At 34.5% G+C, this 20,382-nt stretch overlaps 1 protein-coding gene across 2 annotated transcripts in view; it reads left to right on the forward strand.

Moving 5' to 3' along the window:
• The window catches only part of DENND1B (DENN domain containing 1B), a 259,204-nt gene that overhangs the window by 216,259 nt on the left and 22,563 nt on the right, over positions 1-20,382 (forward strand). For both annotated transcript variants that reach the window (XM_047076725.1, XM_047076726.1), the window contains 4 exons: positions 4,846-4,886; positions 5,820-5,888; positions 10,627-10,683; positions 11,507-11,614. In XM_047076725.1, the coding sequence (XP_046932681.1) occupies positions 4,846-4,886; positions 5,820-5,888; positions 10,627-10,683; positions 11,507-11,614 (275 nt within the window). The remainder of the gene's footprint in view (positions 1-4,845; positions 4,887-5,819; positions 5,889-10,626; positions 10,684-11,506; positions 11,615-20,382) is intronic.

Consider the following 20,382-nt stretch of genomic DNA (forward strand, 5'->3'; position numbering starts at 1 on the left):
ACGATGATATACATATGAAAGAACATTAGACATTTGTCATGTAGACTGCATTTGTAAGAAATAAGATGTCTTTATCATGATATTGAACTATTTTTCAAAGAAGTAAATGGTTATAACTGCCGCTTCTCTCATAGTAATAATTATAATTGTTCCTACTTATTGAATATTAATATGTGACAGAATCTCTTACAAGAGCTCTACAAACTTGATCTCATTTAATCCTCACAGCACCTACGAAATAGTTTGATTACCTATCCCTGTTTTTATGAGGGCACTTATCTCAGTAATTTGCTCAAGGTCACACAGCTAGTAGTGCTAGAATCTGAACTCAACATGTATCTGTCTGGCTTCCAAGCTCTTGCTTTAATAACTATAATATATTGCTTTCTTATGATAAGAGATCTTCTTAATTAGAAGACATTCAGTAAACAAGAGTAGTAGTCAAGCCTTCTCTACTGTGATTGGATAAAAGTAAAATTCCTGTCTCTTGATTATCTGTTGAAGATTTTTGAAACATAAAGCCCTAAGAAAGATCACTGTAAGAGAAATCGACATTCATTAGAGCTGAAGAAAAAATTATGTTCCTTTAAGCAAAAATAGTTAGGGAATTTCAGAGAAGCATCTAATTTCTCCCCTGTGTCATCTAATTTCTGTGTCATTGCAACGGCTAGTTGCATGGTAGTATATGTGGTTGTGATAAAGTTAATATGAGCGTGGTGGAACCGTGTAATTATTGAATTACACATTCAATCTAGATTCACATTGAATCTAGAACTATGGTTAAAGACTGAAATGCATACAGGTTTCCAAAATCTGTTTGCTATCCTGTGAGTCCCTGTGGTCAGGACTGTGAAGAAATCCCTGTTACTCCCAAATGTTTTTCATGAGACCTTTGTAGAACATTCAACCTTAAGAGGAAAGTAATGTAAATATCAGGAAGTATGTAAAGGGAAGAGTATCCATGGAGGCTAAAAGGTAATAAAAGGGGACATAAGTAGAGCAGAGGATGCAGTAAACACAGATATTGGTCTATGAAAAAGTAGCTAAGGAATACTGAGTAGTTAAGAACATGGAGGTGGTTTTTTGTATTTTTTTTCATTTAAAATAAGACTAGTTTTTAAATCCCCTTCCAATTATTTAAACATAAAAAAATAGAAATATTTTCAGATTGATTTTATATAGAAGCATGTAGTTACTCTTCATTAGTAGCATTTGTCTCTTAATTACTTTCTGATATATTTCTGATCAGTCTTTTATTTATATAGTAGTATTTTTCTTTTCTTTTCTTTTCCTTTCTTTTCTTTTCTTTTCTTTCCTTTTCTTTCTTTCTTTTTTTTTTTTTTTTTTACTGCCTAAGGCATCAGAGGAATTTGAAGAGATGGTAGGTGATCTTCAGTTTTAGTGACATTTTCCAGGCTTCACTGAACAATTTAGGTCAATTTATATACTTTTTGAACAGTAACTACAAATTACTGGAATTCAAACAAATACATTTGAAGATGAAGTCTTTGCACAAGGGGGAAACAAAAATATTTTGTCCTTGAGTGTGAGAAAATCACTGGTATGATGAATGAGAACAATGTTAAGAATTTCCTCAATAACACTTATTATTTCCATAATCCATTTACTTTAATGGAAAGACTCAGAGAGTTTTCTGGCATTCACATTAATTTTTTTGAGAAGAAAAACAGCCTCAAAAACATTTTTAAAGAATAATGTGCCTGTCTCATAAATTTTGTAGAAATAGAAGCTTTCAATCTGAAAGACACTAAATTTAAAGAAACAAATATCATAATTTTTTTAATGTTTTATTTATTTATTTTTGGGAGAGAGGGCAACAGACACGCAAGAAAGGGTGGAGTAGAGAGAGAATCCAAAGCAGCCTCCAGGTTCTGAGAAGAGCCCAACATCAGGCTTGAACTCATGAGATCATGACGCGAGCCGAAGTCAGACACTTAAGTGAGCCACCCAGGCGCCCCTCTTTTTAAAAATTTTAAATAGGAATACCTAAATTGTACCACATGTTTCCCTACCATTTTAAGTAGTTTATTTGGGGACTTCCTGTTTTCCCCGTGCATATAATTCTGGATTATTATTGGTGATTCTGTCAACTGTTTCTTCTCAAAGTATCAGCTTTGAGCAGCCCCTTTTCCTTTCTAGTGTAATTACTTTGAACTGATACAGAAGAAATCTCTGTATATCTTAAGTTTTATCATATTTTATTTAGCAGTCTAAGAGATAGAATTTCTGGGCTGAAGGACTATTTAACCAGGAATTCAAATACCCGGATTCTTAATATTCCTCAGTTGCTATCTTTGTGACCTAGGGCCACTTCAGAACCTTCAGTTTCCTCATTTGGCGAGTTATTGCAATAAAACTTGTATGTGTGGTGTGTCTGTGATATGCTAGGTACTATACTAAGTAACATTGTAGCAACCAGGTTAAGGACTGGTCCCAAATAGCATAGTTTACAAAGATACATTGGACTTGAGCCCCCTGATCTATTGGACTTCTCATTGAACTGTGCTTGGAATGTGCTGCTTAAGACACTACCTGCTTTGCCTATTTTAGAGTACAAAAACACAGCTCAAATAAGGTAATGTACGTAAAAACATTTAGTGGCCTGTGAAGAGCTGAATATGAGCTATTTTTATTCCTCACAACTCTAAATAAGATACTCTTCTCTAACTGTGCTGAAGTTTTCTGCTAGCTATTTTCTTTGTAGTTTGGAGCCTTTAAAAAATTGTTTTCTGGATGACAAGTATTCCAAAATGCTAAATAGTTATCACATAGAAGTTAGTGTTTCTCTTTCCACTTTCTTAAATTCATTTTGGGAAGAGAATGAAAATAAAACTCTTCCCAGTATACTATAAGTGATAACCAGCCCTTAAATGTGTGATTTCTACCCAACCATCTATAGTAGAGAAGTTAAAAATATATGAACTGATGAGAACTTTGAATAGGTAAGCGTATATGAACAATCTGGATATAGTTATATTGTTTACTTTTTTGGTTAATAAACTCTCCTTAGAAATAAATACAATACAAATACAATAACTTGAATTTTTGTCATTTTGCAAGTGAAATATGATTTCAAAAAAATTGTTCAGGCCAAATACCACCTGGAACTCATAGGTTTTGAACAGTGCACATTTCAGTTACACAGGCTATTTTAAGTAGACACTTTTTGCTATAATCATTTCACAAAATTAGAAAAAAATATTATTTTGCCATATATTTTCTTCCAGTTAAGTGCCGTGCTGAGTCGTAAGCGATGTTTTTAGCAATTGGGGGTTGTTTCTTGATTTTTTTTTTAAAGTAGAGAAAGATTTTAATTACAGGAGTAATTTTAGAGCTGAACACATTTTGCCTGATGTTGGTTAGGAGTGCAAAGAGAACAGCTGGAAATAAATTCTTGGGCTGGAATCATTCTGCCTCTGTTTTATGACAGCAAGGTAATGAATTTTTTAAAAGGACACAACTGTACATAAGTGGAGAACATGTATGGTGACAGATTTAACTAGATTAATTGTGGTGATCATTTCCCAATGTATCGAATCATTATGCTCTATATCTGAAGCTGATATAATGTTATATCTAAGTTATACCTCCATTAAAAAAAGAAGCGACCTTAATCTGTTTTAGGGATTCTTTGTACCAGATAGTCTTTGAATAGCCATGTTTTTTAAGCATTTAAATGAAGAAGGTACATGAAATCTAAGTCAGTTGATATAAAACATTACTTGAGATCGTGTTCTTTTTTTTGCCTTGTACTACCATTTTATTGATTAAATTACCATACTTGCAACCAAATATATGATGACTAGGTTTTTAGAACTGGTTTTAAGGAGTCCACCTGTGATGAGCACCAAGTGTTGTACAGAAGTGTTGAATCACTATATTGTACACCTGAAACTACTATTATGCTGTATGTTAACTAACTGGAATTTGAATAAAAATTTTAAAAAAAAGAATTGGTCAGCATTTGGACTTTCTAATAACCACAATGCCCTGTAGACTAAAACCTTCATTTGTTTTATATTTCCTTGGGTACTATATTTTCAACCTTGGATTTACAACTACAGAGTATCTACAGAACTATGACTGTAGTTTAATTGCATTAAAGTAAAATTTGCTATCAATTAATGTTGATATTTAAAAACTGTAGAATATTTTGTCTTCAAGGTTCTTTGCATTTTTTAAAACAATGTTTATTTATTTATTCTGAGAGACAAAGAGAGGGAGAAAGATTAAGAATCCCAAGCAGGCTCTGTGCTGTCAGCACAGAGCTCAACATGGGGCTTGAACTCCTGAACCATGAGATCATGACCTGAGCTGAAACCAAGAGTTGGATGCTTAACCAACTGAGCCACCCAGTCGCCCCTGGTTTTTTGCATTTTTTAATCCCTTTTTAGTTTTTTTCTTTCTCTGTGCACTTGCAATATTATTTTTAAGTGAACCTAATTGCATAAAAGAGGCAAACTTTTTAAAGACAACATAGACATAAAACACAAAATATGGTATAAAAGACATAGGAACCTTGGATTTTAAAAGAGACAGCATATTTTTCCTCTCTTAATACAATATTAAAACGAAAGAAGATAGAGTGTTTTGACATATTACCTTCATATGTGACTAAAGAAAACCGTGTCTATTCTTGGAAATGCTAATTACCGTGTTTCTAAGAATTAGAGCAGTTTATTCTACAATACTATTGCCTTTTTCACAACATTGCAGATAAACAAAATTTGTTAAAATCCTGGAAGTATTAGTTCTTGATGAATTTTAGTTGATGGATATATTTTTGATCAAATAGTCCTGACATCTTATTTTTATATATTCCAGGGAACCCGAGGTCGTATCAACAGTGGGTGCATACAGTCAAGGTAATGATAACCCTTCACCACTTCTTCCTCCTTCACTCAAAATATATGGAGAAATGTTCACTAAAAGGATGCTGCTTATACTTATGCTATTTATTAGCAATATTTAAAATGTTTGTATATTTTGTCACATTTTAAATATTTTTATTTTATGCTATTATAGTTTGATATTCATAATTTTAAAATGGAAAGCTTTTGTTCAGAGATAAATGGCTTGTTTTGAAAATCAAGATGTTTTTGTCACCTTATAGCCTAGAACAAAGGAATTAGAAGGAGAAATAGGATTTGAGAGGAGTTTTATCATTTCTGGTAATGTGTTTTGTTAATACGATTTTATTAAATGTAAAACTCACCTCCAGAGATTTAGACTGTATCGCCCAACCTTAAAACAGTTGATAAACAGTTTGAGTGTATTTCTTTTTTTTTTTAATGTTTATTTATTCTTGATGGAGAGAGACAGATAGACAGACAGACAGAATCTGAATCAGGCTCCAGGCTCCGAGCTGTCAGCACAAAGCCTGATGTGCTCGAACTCATGAACCGCGAGATCATGACCTGAACCAAAGTTGGATGCTTAACAGACTGAGCCACCCCGGTGCCCAGATTATATTTCTTTCTTATCAAGTTTTAACTACATACCTATGATGGGTCCTATTGCTCTAGTCTGCCTAAACTGCAAAGATGAAATGATTTTTAAATCATGTATTATACCAACTAAAGGAACGGAGTAGAGGGTTTACATTTTATCTGAAATGACCATACATGGTATATGAAAGCTTGAAAAGACTAAATCTGAAGTAACTTCTATAGGTCTTTGTTTAATTTGTAAGTAAACCTCTTTTTCTCTGCTATTAATAATGCTTTGTTTTCAGGTTAATCTGGTTTTAAAAATTTTGGAAATACGTCTTTTTGGTTTGTTTGTTTGTTTGTTTGCAGAGAGGAGGTGCACTGTTTAACACAGCAATGACCAAAGCAACTCCAGCTGTACGGACAGCATATAAATTTGTAAGTTTTCTTATTGATAAAATTTTACATTTTCCTAGCTAACAAACATGTAAATCTAGAATACCTCCCATTTTTTTCTTTCTTTAAAAAAAATGTTTTTTTTAATGTTTATTTGATTTTGAGAGAGAGAGAGAGAGCAGGAGTGGGGGCGGGGGGAGGGCAAAGATATTGGGAGACACAGAATCCAAAGCAGGTTCCAGGCTCTGAGCAGTCAGCCCAGAGCCTGATGCGGGGCTCAAACCCACAAACTGTGAAATCATGACCTGAGCCGAAGTCAGACACTTAACCAACTGAGCCACTGAGGGACCCCCCATTTTTTCTCTAAAAAAAACTTTTTAAAAAATTTGTGGAGTTAATATTGATCAAAGTGAATTCAGTTATTGAAATTATTATGTAGAAAGGATATTCCTTTCATGTAATTTAAAACCAATTCTTCATTTTATTTCAAAGCAATCAGGAAAATTGTGCACTCAAATTGCAACAGTCCCTTATGAAGTGCCATTTTTAGAGATTTGACTTTTTAATTTATTGACATATTTTAAATTCTCATTGTATACTGAGGTTCAAATAGGAAAAAAAAACAGAAAATTAGGGTAAGTTCTTTTCCCTCAAAGATGCTTGACTCTCCATAATTAAAATTCTTCAGTGATTCTCCATGGCATATAATAAAATAAAAACAGCTGTTCAATAGCAATAACAATAAACAATTAATAAAATTAAAATCTCTTTAATATGTTAACTAATACCCTCAAGACCTAACCCCTTTTGTGTCCTGTTTCAATTCACCCCAATTCCACGAGCTTACCCTCTCTCTCCAGATCCTGAGTGCTCCTCATGAATGCAAGATTTTCTCTTCTGCCTCTGTTCTTACACAATCCATTTCCGCTACTTGGGACATTTATTTCTGGGTTTTGTCCACCGAGTAAACACTAATTCATCCTATAAGACTTAGTTTAGGCATTAGTTGTTTCCCTGAGAAAACATTTTCCAACCCCACATTCACAGGGTTTATATACCTCCCAGGTCCTCATAAGACCTTCAGACATACCTGTGTTTCAGCACAGGTTTTCCTGTGGGCATCTTCATCTCTAATATTAGACTAGAGCTACTTGAGGTAGGAACTAGTAGATTGGTATTCAATGAAGTAATTTTTTAAATGCCACAGGTCATGTATATTTCATATTTCTAAAAAATATTCAGGGCAGTAGTTTTGATTTTATAAGAATTTATCTTCAAATGCTTTCTCAGTAAAGGAAATGATACGATTGAATTAGTAATGGAATAATGTATTTTAATAAGCATAGAACTTATATTCTTGCTGTGGTGTACAATTATGACAAATATGTGTAGCCACCATTATTGTTTAAAAAAAGTCAATTTCAAAGATTACATTTTATAGTAGCACAGCTAATCTACAGAGTTGATTCAAAAATATGGTGCCAAAATTCTGAACTATTTGAAGACTTATCATAAAAATAAAAGTACGAAGGTTTCATCATTTTGCCTTGGAAACATCAGCCTCTGCCTTTTGGTTGATTGTTTCATGGCTTTTCTGGAAAACCTCTCTGTGTATATCACTCTATTTCACTATAATACTGGTGGTTTGATTTATATACAGTTTTGAAGAGATTTTAATTTTTACAATGAAGTAGCACTTGGCTGCCATGTGAAACATCAGACTAGCCTTGTTTTTCACATTCATTTAAGATTCTAAAAAAGGTTTCCCAGTCAAGTGCCCTTCATTTAATTCCTTGAGCAAACACTTGAAGTTTTTCCTCAGGCTCAGAGAAAATGTATTGTATTATTTTGCTAAGTATGTGTTTCTCTCCCTAACTTCACTCATATTTTCCCACAAAAACCCAGAAATAAAGCAAACATATTTAAAACTTCATTCATTATTCATATTTCTATCTTTCTAATCAGTATTTTATTTTTTTGCTGAGAACGCTCTTCTGCAGAAGAGTCAAATGTTTCCAGATTAAAAATTGTGCTCTCTGAAAGATTATTCCCTAAATTGATTTCAGGCAATTTAAGGTCTTCAGAATATACCTAATCACTTTCCTTTATTTATCTTATGATCTTGTCATCATGTTGTACATGAATCAAGAAGCCAAAGAGATTTGGGACAAGAAAGTCAATTTGTGACTTTCATAGTTGTATCTAAAACTCATCTTTCCAGGCTGCTCATATTCTGAAATACGAACTCTTGAAATTCCTCCTTTGACCACAAATTACTATGAACAAAACTCCCAGTCTCTCTTGTGTGGGTTTAACAGAATTTATTTACTTGTGTTTCTATAGATAGTAAAGTTTTAAAAAAGGAACCGTGTTTTAAACTTTCATTCATTCAGTAAATTGTTTGAGTACCTCCCATGAAGAAGGCCTTATGCTGGTTATCTGAGTTAGAGCAGTGAGTGTGGCAGGTACTGGGAGGGGGAGAGGTACTGTCCCTGCTAATTTCATGTTTGTGTCACCGTTACTTTGCTCTGTACTTTGCATGTACTACAAAGGAGCTGAATATGTTTTGTTGAAGGAGATAATGACTTTGTCCTATACTTAGAACAGTTTTTCTGTACTTGAAACATTTTTTTCTATGCGTTTTATACTTCTATTTTTCTGTGCTTAGAGGGGCCATAAAGAAAACTAGAATTAACAGATACACTTTCTTAGAAATCTAAAAAAATAACAGTAAAGTGAATACATAATTGATTTGGCTAAAAGCATTTCTGAGTCAACTTTCTTGTTAGGTTTTTGTATTTTAAATTATTAGCCAAAGCCATTTGCTGGGTGCTTCTCTGTAAAGAATACTTGTTTATTGGTAAGTTTCAACTTGGTAGATTGAAAAGGATAGAGCCTGTACCCCATCTTCCAGATCATCTGAAAGAGGTCAGTGGAGGAGGGTAGGACAAGAGATGCATAAGGGAATCAGCCCATGAATTACAGAACCATGACTGACACTAGATTCAACTCTGTATACTGAAGAGCTTCTGAAAAGATTAGTGTGAATCAAGTGGATTTTGAAAGGTTACAGAATATTTAGGTAAATTAGAATATGACAAAATGTGAGCAAATATGGATAAAAATTCTAGAAGATAGAGACAGGCACATTTTCTTGGTAATTTTTCATTTTTACCTAATGAGAATGTAGGGATTAATACAGGACCCTTTAAATAGATTCAGAGGCTTTAACAATAAAACAATGTGAAAATGCTTTATTAATTCCAAAGAACCATGGGAGTATAATTTAGTGTTATTTGGCATTTTAGGTCATCTTTTACTATGTGTAGCATGTTTTGATTTTGCCTCATATACAATGAAGAAATAATTGTTTAGTTGAGTTCAAGACATCTCTTTTTTTTTTTTAATTTTTTTTTCAATGTTTATTTATTTTGGGACAGAGAGAGACAGAGCATGAACGGGGGAGGGGCAGAGAGAGAGGGAGACACAGAATCGGAAACAGGCTCTAGGCTCTGAGCCATCAGCCCAGAGCGTGACGCGGGGCTCGAACTCACGGACCGCGAGATCGTGACCTGGCTGAAGTAGGACGTTTAACCGACTGCGCCACCCAGGCGCCCCTCAAGACATTTCTTGAGCAGTTACTATATGCCAAATATTATATTAGGTACTACAGATATTATCCAGAAAGAAATGAGAGCCTTCCCCTAAATGAACTTGGGAAGACATGTATTCACTCTTCCTAGAAGTAATTCAGGAAGCAGGATGATTTGGTAGGAGCAAGAATATGGAATTGGAAAGTCTTTAGTCTGTATGACCTCAGTTTCCATGTCTGTAGAATGAGACTTGTAATGCCTTTTCTTGCGTGAGGCTTAGATTCAGTAGATATATTTTAAAAACTTTAGTTCTTCCTTCTCCTTTCTGATGGGGAGAAGTTGGACTCAGGAATTAAATAGACCCAGATCTGGAATGAGGCTATGCAGACCGATCTCTAAGTCACTTTCCTTATCTGTAAAAATGTCATAATAATTGTCCTAACTTCATAGATTTGTAATGATTAAATGAGCTGATACATGTTAGGTACCCAGCACATGATCAAATACTGAGCAAACACAACATAATGTGAATTTCCTTTCTTTTCGTCCGTGGCCACTCTGGGAATTTCCAATGGAACAAAGGCCAAGGCCAGTTGTCTTTAGTTAAATTATATCCCACAGGAATCACATCAGGACCCGAGACGCTCAAATAGTGGAGCCAGATTCCCTATGGAACATGAAGATAGCATCTTTTGTTAAGTGGCTTTTAATTTATGCCGGAAAAACTGTACATGAAATAGCCATAACTTTAAAATATCTGAGCTAATAAAAACGTGTTTCTGCCTGTAAAAGCACTTCAGTAAAGCTTTGTAAAGTTGCCCGTTTCTTTAAAGTCCAAACATTTGCCCAAATAACCTGCTGCTGTGCTTTCTCCTTTCACCACCAGTTAATCACAATTGCAAATTAAGACTGGGCTGTGTTTTCTATAGCTTAGGAGGCAAAATAGGCTAAATGTTAGCCTTTGTATGGTATTAGTATGCAAATAGAGACTAATCGCGTTTTCACTAATTTAGATATAATAGTAAGTGGTGTGGTTTCACTGAAGAATTAAGAGTTTTAGATTATAATTTGTTCTTTTTCTAAATAATATGAAGTTAGCAAGTTTCATGGAGTGTGATCTCATCTACTAACTCTTTAAGTGGTAATAGAACCATGCTGAGCCAGACACTTGCGTTACCTTTTTCTAGGCAAAAAATCATGCAAAGCAGGGAATAAAGGAAGTGAAGAGTAAGCTAAAACATAAGGTACGTCATACTCTTTTCATTCTTCCTTGATTCTTGCATTAGTTTGAAGCTCATACTTTACAAATCACATGAGATTTATGTTTTTAATGATGTTTGAAATATGCTTAGCCCTTTGTTCAAGAATGTATTTTTCATAACAAGCCCTCTGGCAACTATCTGCCATTCTGTATGCATCCACTGAATAATCTCTTTATTGTTTGCATATTTTATCACAGAACAACGGAGATCTTCAAAGATGCTTTAACAGGATGTATGTTTTCATAAAGTTGATTGCCTTGATATCACAATTGAAATTCTTGCTTCAAGCTGAGAATTTCTTTAAAAAGATGATCTTTGGTGCAGAATCAAGCCAGGAATGCCATCATTTGGCTTTATAGGAACTTTCTAACTGTAGCTACTTTAATTTGAAGCATGTTCTTAATTTATAAAAGATTGTGTTTGAAGATATGTATTTGAATCTATGAATATTGCATGTATATGAATATTTATGTGTATGTATATGTGTTTTCAATTTGATTACATATTATATCTTTACAGATTTTGTCAGTTGTTTTGAATATCTACCTTTGAAGAACAAATACTACTTGAAACTTCCATTTTTGTGATGGAGAGTAAATAATAGCTTTTATTCATGTTATTCAAAAGAGATTAATTTAGAAATCATTAATGCATAATATATAAAAGTGCATTTTCTTCTGAAATAGAGTTTTTAAACTTACATTTGAAGCATTACTTTGGTATTTGCATCTATATCGGATAGTTTGTCTAAAAGTAATAAAAGGAGCATTTTAAAATAATTCCTTGTATATTTCTTCATGTGTAGGAAAATGAAGAAGATTATGGGACCTGTTCTGGTTCTGTACAATATACACCAGTTTACACATTACACAATGAAAAGGGAGGAAATCTAGAAAAGCGTAAGCTTGCCCAGGTAAGGTTATTTACCCTTATGTCTCCAAATTCTAAAAGTATGTAATTCTGATTCATTCTTTAAGAACGATTTTGGACCCATTAATTTTTTTTTTATCATATGATATGAAAACCTGCATTTACAGTCAAGATGAGTAGGTGGCATCTGGGCAGGCTGCAAGAGTATTAGGAATCAGTTGTTCCAGATACCAGTCTCTACCTACTTTATTATGTTCTCGTAGAGCTCTCCAGTAAGGGGACAGAGGCAAGCATGTGATTGTCTTAGAGTGTGAACAGTTTGATGAGGAGGAGGAAATCACAGATTCCTACTATAGAAGTAAAATGAAACTCATACATGGGGATTTTACCATTAAAATAATCTATATAAATTAGAACATAAAGTAATGTGTCTGGTTTTTCTAAAGTCAGATAATTTGTTTGCTATAAATATTTAAAGCTTCTGCTTATATGCTGATATTATGTACAGTACCGTCCTGAAGAGGGAAAGTGTTCAGAATTAAAGCTATGCGTGTCTCTGATTTTGCCTCATAAGTATGTTTCTGAAGGTTTAAATGATACAAAGTTTGTATACACCAAATCATATTTTAAGTGGCCTTAGAAAACTAGCTTTTAAAAAGAATCCTCAACTGGATTATAGTTCATTTATTCCGGTCACTGAAGTTTACAGACAAGAGAGCTGATAGCCAGAATGGTCACGTCACTTACCCTAAGACTCATAACAAGTTAGTGGCAGAGTGCGATGAGAACCCATCTTCAGTAGTCACTTAGCTTTCCTGGATCTGCGGACGCTGCAGGAGTAGAGATGGCCTTAAAGTGCTTCTACGTGTCATTAGGGATGGAGAAACAGTCAGTGAAGCTGTGTGGAAACTTTCGCCTTTGTAAAGAAAACTTATCCGTGTGATCATTCAGCACCTACTGTGTACCAGTCACTATTCTAGGTGTTCTAGGAGAAACAAAACACATCTCTGCCTTTGTGGGTCCTTTTTTATACCATTCTAAGTGCCTTCTCTATGCTGTATCCATTTATAAGCTTATGTTTTTATATATCAGTATTGCTTAATTGCAGCGTATTGATAGTAAATGCTGATCGTATGACTTAAAATAAGCCCTTCAATGAAGTAATAATTCCACAAGCATGGAGACCTTCTCTGGCTACTACTGTTAACTGGAAAACATGTATTGACCCGTAAACTAATGATAGATTTGCAATCAGTAGCTCTATTTTTCTTCCATCACTAGTATGTTCAATCCCTATTGGTTCTCAAGCTTCAGCATCTTAAAAACTTCTGCAAAATGTTTATTGTCTTAACATTGGAGCATTTAGGTTATATTTACTATGGTGGATAGATTTTTGTGTGAAAACCAGTGGGATCTTTGTTACTTACAGGATGCTTTACGATAGAAAGAAAACACTTGAATTAGAGAAACGTCTGTCCTAAATGTTAGTTTTAAGTTAGGAAAACTATCTGTAGCTCCTCATTAAAAATTTTAAATCTTCCTTTCTTTAACATGGCAGCATATTTCTATGATAATTAAATTATAAAATATATTACATATGTATGGTTTTCTGTGTTTTCTGTTAATTCCTAGACAGACAATTTCTGATAGAGAAAACTGTATTAAGGAAGCCTTACAGGATAATAGGTTACATTCATCGCATACTTATCCTGAATTGTCATAGCCATCATTTATTATAAAATCATTAACTCAACTATCTGTATTCATCAATAAGCATTTTGTGGTTTTCAGGTGAATATGCTAAATGATGACTCTAACAGGAATTAAGAGAAGTAGGGCTTATTGTTTTAAGAATTATAATACACTTTTCTTACTTGGTTAACAGAAATTTGTTAAACCAAAATGTTTAGATGGATTATGCAGGTGCTGCTAATGTCTGAATAACAATCTTTACTTTTCAAGTGGTCTGAGTTTTAGTCAGTGTGTATTCTCCATATATATGCATGTGTTCCTTTATATAAATAGGTGTATATATCCGTGTATATATATTTTAGCAGCCGAATTTATTAAGAGTCCATACTCCCAATCATTTGTACCCAGTAATACTTATCATAATTTAATGTTTTGTCTTTGCTTGTATCCAGGTATAGGAATGTATGTAGCCCTCTGGTAGGACTGGAGCTAGAAAATGGAAAAATCAAGGAAGAATATCAGCCCTCCCTACCCTTTACCTCCTAACCTGCTTCTCTCTCTCTCTCCCTGGCTTGTTCTTCTCTCTGCATAGCTGTTCTTTGTGCATTCTGTAGATTGTCTTTCTCAGCTCCTCAATGAGCCTGACATTGAGCTTGCAAGGCCCTTGGTTCAAACAGCTGCTAGGAATGGGCCACAATGCCCACAGCCAATTCCTTTTGGAAGACTGTCAACAGCCCTCTTGGATCCAGCATTAATCCTTGGTTCAGTAACCTTTTGTCGGAAAAGCAAGGAGAATACCATGTTACTAAGGACAGTGGCGAGTAGTAGGGGCAAACAGGAAAAGCAGTTCTCAGAGAAGGGTTTTAAGGACTGTGACAAAATCTCAGAAGAGTTTTGCTATCTCTAGTTGCCGTGTCATCATTTGCCCAAGAGTCCTCTTTGCAAAAAAAGAAATAAAATCTATACTTTTAAGTATCTAGAGGCTGGATCTTTGTATCATAAACCTGCAGCTTAGTAAGTTTAAGGTCAGCCTATGCTAGTGGGTTGCTGTTGCCTCAGCTCTCACATGAGAGCCGAGCTACTTACACAAATGAAAAGACTACAGAGAAAATGAGCTTAGAATAATACATTGTTTGCATTTGGGGCAAGGAAGTCAGTAGGGACCAGGCATAGTCTACCGCCTTTTCTTTGCGGTCTGATACCACAGAAGGTTCCTTAGTTTACTTTTCAGTAGTAATCCAGTCTCATTGATTTAATAGAAGATATGATCTAGTATATTGTGCAAGAGATAGAAGCTGATACTACAACCATGAAGATACTGTTTTATGATGATTTCCAAATCAGTAAGTAGTCTTAACTCCTGTCTCTCCAAGCACAGTAATATTAGGATCTGAGCACATTGAGATTTTCAATTAAATACGTAAGCATTTCTAAGAATAGTCAAATATGGTTAAAGGCAGAATCTAGGTATCAATCAATACATCAGAGACATTATGTTTATTTATTTATGTTCTACTTATTTCCAAAAATAAATGGACATTTTACCAAGAATCCTAAAAGATTAAAATTGTTTAACTTATTTTAAATTTTTTTAATGTTTATTTTTGAGAGAGAGAGACTGATCGAGAGTGGGGAAGGGACAGAGAGAGAGAGGGAGACACAGAATCTGAAGCAGGCTCCAGGCTCCCAGCTGTCAGCACAAAGCCCAATGTGGGGCTCGAACTCACAGACCAGACTGTGAGATCATGACCTGAGCCAAAGTTGGATGCTGGACCGACTGAGCCACCCAGGTGCCCCTAAAATATATTTAATTTAGGTAAGACTCGAGGCAGAGAGAAAGTTAGTGCAGTAAGAAGCTAAGTCCCATTCCCTTGCTTAGCAGCCAAAATGAAGAGACAAACACACTTACCATGATTCATAATGTACAAGGATTAAAAAAAAAATTGTTCAGGAGGTATGCAGCCGTTCCAGGAAATGGGACTAGATACTGCAGGTCCACAGATGAAGTCAGTGTCCCAAGAGCTCGCATCCAGTGGATGTACCCAGGAGAGGTACGTAGGGACAGAAATCTAGTTTTCTTTCTTTGTTCTCTTCTGTCCAGTGTCTATCATTTGTAATACTCAGGCTTAGTAATACCTCTCTCAAAGACAGCTTGGTTTCCTAAGAAAATATTTTTAAAAATAAAGGCTACGAGTAGAAATAAACTTAGAATGCACTTTTTTTCTTCTTTCTCTCAGGCTCACTGAGCTAGAAGAGTAGCGTCCCTTTCTCATGTTGGAAATGGCCTCTCACTGAGGAACCGGTGTCTCTGGGCCCCATCTTACCTTTGATTATTCAAATTACCATCCTCTCTTAAAAGACTTGCCATGTGGTGAATTCAGTTACCTACAGAAATGTGATTCAGTAGGACTTCTGGGGTTTGGTGATCTAGATAGCTCTGAGGTCCTTCCTACTGTTTTCCAAACTTCAGTTTTTAGAGTTGAGTAACACCAAAGCACACTAGAGCAGACTTGGAAAACATGAGGAAGAGACAGATCCTTGATGAACAGTGAGGCCATCTGCATGTTTGTGTGAATGATGTGATTACTTTAAAACTCCCAACAATCCAAGCACACTGGGAACTGTTAACCCCATTTTTCAGATTTAGTAACAGCAAAGGGATCAAGACGTGGCCAAAGTTCTACCAGGTAATAAAGAGCAGAGTAGGGATTGAAAAGCAGACAGACTGATTCTGGAATTTAAGTACCTAACCACTACAGGCCTGCCTTTGTGTTGGGTGGAATGTTTGTGGAGGAGGGGCCCTTAGAGACAAAGGTATGGTGTTGAGAGCCAGAGAGACTTGACTTTGAAACAACTACTAGCATTTAGCTTTGAGCAAAACACAATGTCCCTAAGCCTTACTTTCTACATTTCTTACTTTTTACATTTGTGCAATAGTAATAACGATACATGTCATTTTGCTAGAATGCTATAGGCATTATTATAGATAATATATATAAAATACCTGCCACATAACAGGCACTTAATAATTGGCCTCTACCCATTCATGCATATACATATATCTTGAACATCAGGTCTCTTATCGCAATGGCACTGACTTTCTTCTCTCTTGGTAGTAACTGTCCAAAGTCACTAACAATCCTCTAGTTCACTAAAGTAGTGGGGACCCTAAATTTGTCTGTCTTCATTCTAAGTAGGGATAACTTCAGATCCTGGTTTATGATTTGAGAAGAAATATACAGCTTATTTTATTGAGAAATCTCTTGATTTCTAAGTTTATAAGACCTCAAGTATCTCATTTTCTTGTCAGTAAAATTATCAAAATAAAGAATGTGAGCTTTATTTATCCTATTCCTTATCTTTTTGAGAAGTTGATCTCAGCTATGTAAAGAACTTTACATTTCCAGTTTCCAGCTGGACGTGTATAAATGACACACTTTATTTTCATCTGTTTTTCAAAAGATGAAAATGAGATTATGGTCATTTAAATTCAAGAATGTATTTAAATAAGTGAAAAAATAACGTTTCATAATTTGGGTACTATAGAAAAGAACAAAATCAAAATGTATGTTGTTTTAAGCCTATATGCCATTACTTAGCTTATGTTGGGAATAGATTATGAATCTGCATCTACACCCCAACAAATAGTAATTTGTGTGCTGGTCTGCTAATTAGTACGGTTACTTCCTGTTTTGTTGATGAGGCTTAAATAAATGTCAAGGGTACAGCCATGAAGATCTCCCAATTAGGCTTCACATTTGTAAAACCCAACCCTTTTCCCTTTTGTGTGAACATGACAGTTCCAACAGCAGCCCCAGCCTAACAGGACTCCAGGGAAAGGATCCTCCTCGGGTTTTATTGAAAACAGGGCCAGTTGGGTCCATGGAGAATACTGCCACCGGTCATGGTGCAGAACAGTTTTCATCTTGACTGCACACTTACCTTCTTTCATCAATTCTATTTTAGAACAAATACTGTACTCTTAGTGAACAACATTTAGACTAATTCTGTCACTGAAAATTGTGTTTTAAAACACTTATTTGTAAAAATGTACTGGAATTTTCTAAGAATGAGAAATTCCTTTAATGTGCAAAATTTATATGAATCTAAGATACTGCTCCATTTTTAATAATATTAGCCATTCTTAACTTACTCTGACAATTGTAATGTGTACGTATCTGAGTGTCTGTATAGGACACACACATGCGCGCCCGTGCGTGCGCACACACACACACACACACACACACACACACCAACCAACTAGACTAGTGTACTGCAAGCAGGAGCTTAGCTATATTACAAGTCAACATTAACAGATGGATGGCCCTAAGCAAGCAAAACCACGGCAACAAAATCTAGTGAAAGTGGAGGATTGAAGCTTTTTGTTGTTAAGCCCTATTAAAACCCTGGCACACATACCACTCTTAACTATTTCAGGTCTGAGACAAATAGCAGTGCACTCAGATTTATTTTCAACCTGTCCAGTTAACTGTGTAAAAGCAGCGTGAGGAAATATGAATGGAAAATTACTTTTTTCAGTTGTAATATAATGTAAAGTAGTGTGCCTGTTGGTAAATACTCACAACGTGGAACATAGTCAACACTTGAACCTAAATATAGTGATTAGAAATAGAGTTATGTTTAATAGTCATAATTTCTACTAAGACCAAGTACTATTAAACTAGTGATCATTTATTCTGTGTTTAAAATATATTCACATACAGACCAATAGTTTATGGTATGAAGAGCTACCTTTGGAATGCATAAATAAGGAAGATATTTACACCATAAAATGTGCTCTATGTGATTTTCCATTTTACCCATTATAGAAGGTGATAATGCACACTTCAAAAGAAACCATGCGATCATTTTGAGTCCTTAGGTATTTAATGGTTTATCAATCATCCTAATGGATTTATGGAATATAGCATGACTGCCATGAGTTCATTTTATAATTACAAGTAATACACATTTATATTTAAGGAATGTACATAGAAGTCGTATGTACCTTTTTGGCATGTGGAGACTTGCAAGTAAGATATTTCAAAACCACATTTTGGTTGAATGGGGACTTAAAAGAAATTCTAGTATATAAGCATGTTTTAAAATATGAGCAATCAGGTGGCTTACACTTTACAGATAATTCCATATTTTAAAATGTTGCAGATGAAATTAAAGTTGCTGTGAAATTTATTAAGATTAAAAACTCAGATTCTCTAAATTATTTAGTTCCTAAGCATAATAAATGATGGGATCGTCATACCTAGTAGGATGTGGTGTATAGTATTGTGTTTCTGACACTCTTTTCTTCATTGGAATTCGGTGGATTCTGGGAATAAAATGAATGTAATTAAAGACAGCATTTGTTGCTCAGGTGACATAATAGATTGCAGAAAATGGCACACTTGTTGGGATCTTTGGAAAAATACAGTCCATTCAGTAGCTTTGCTTTATTGGTCAAGAAAGAAATGGCATAGTCATTGTTTGCAGAGGAAAGACACCACTTGCTTCTTCTGACCAAGAAAAAGGTGATTGCAAATCACAGTGAGAAAGATAATTGTGACCTGGGGGGACAGAGAAGAAATGGGTATATGAAGGAGGAGGCCCAAATAATTGGAAAGAATATTTAATGTAAATTTTAAAAAATAATAAAAGTAAGCTTAACCAAATTGTGATAAGCAGAAACCCCTTATTTATTTATTTTTTTTAGCATTTTCTGTGATTTAGCTCAGGATTGAGCATATTATGATGATCAAACTAAATTGTTGAATTAAAGTGATTAGGGAAATCTATTAGAAAGTTCCAAATGGCAAAAATATTTTGAAATAAGTAAATGTGTTTCTATTAAAATATGCCCACCAAAAATACTGCCTAAATGAAAACACATTCTCGTAGTCTGTCCCAAAGTCACTCTGACATAGCATGTATTTAGTCTAAGCTATACTAATATCACTAATACATATAAATATATATATATTATATATAATATATATATTATAAAATTAATCTTTTAAGTCAAGTTGGAAAAATAAGGGTACTATATCTTTAATTTTAAATAAAGTTATTTTTTTCCTCTGTTGTTTTCTGTTGAAATAATGTTAATTTCCAACATATCCAATTTGATTATAGTTTAAAATCTGTACCCCACCTCCACCCCCCCCCATTGAGTTATGGATTACAAGAATGCCCTCTAGTGGGCATTATATATTACTTTGATATGTATAATGATAGTTATAGACAAAAAATTTATAAAATTTGCCTTTCAGAATACTCTCTTTTAGAAACACAATAGAATACACATTGACACACTTGTATTGTCATAAAATTGTTTGAGAACATTATTTTTTCAAAGAAATAATCCAAAGCCAGTTCCTTTCAGTAACTGGCTAGGACTTCATTTTTTAAACATTTAGCACTGCTGAATAATATCAAGTATATTAAAAAGAAGTAGTGGAAGATAATTTCACTTATGTGAATATGTTCAGTATGTATTATGAGGTAATCCTAGATTGAAATGTACCTTTTTAATATTATAATTTTACTCTTCAAATTTATTGCCACAATTGACTATGTCATTTATTAGAAAGTCTTGAAATAAAAACAAAACTACTTGGTTTTCCCTTTAGTAAATATAATGTTTATTTATTTATTTTTGGGACAGAGAGAGACAGAGCATGAACGGGGGAGGGGCAGAGAGAGAGGGAGACACAGAATCGGAAACAGGCTCCAGGCTCTGAGCCATCAGCCCAGAGCCCGACGCGGGGCTCGAACTCACGGACCGCGAGATCGTGACCTGGCTGAAGTCGGACACTTAACCGACTGCGCCACCCAGGCGCCCCAGTAAATATAATGAATATTACCATTTTAGACTTTACATCAACAATCATGTCACTAATATTTTTCCTCCCTATTTTCTGTTCTATTTAACTTAGAGTTCCCCCCCCCATTACTTCTTTAATTGTTTTATGGGCTTTTGGTAAAAATAACAATAGCTCTCTATTCCAAAAGTACCCCATTTTTAATGGACTAATTCTTATGTTCTCCCAGACACCCTGGGATAAAGAAATGATGATGTTCTTCCTGTTTTATATCTAGAACTGCTTTTAAGGTTGGTCAGAG

The sequence above is a fragment of the Lynx rufus genome, unplaced genomic scaffold, assembly GCF_022079265.1.
Source record: "Lynx rufus isolate CCGP_SWC_20201006 ecotype Redwood Valley unplaced genomic scaffold, mLynRuf1.p SCAF_15, whole genome shotgun sequence".
Taxonomy (NCBI): Eukaryota; Metazoa; Chordata; class Mammalia; order Carnivora; family Felidae; genus Lynx; species Lynx rufus.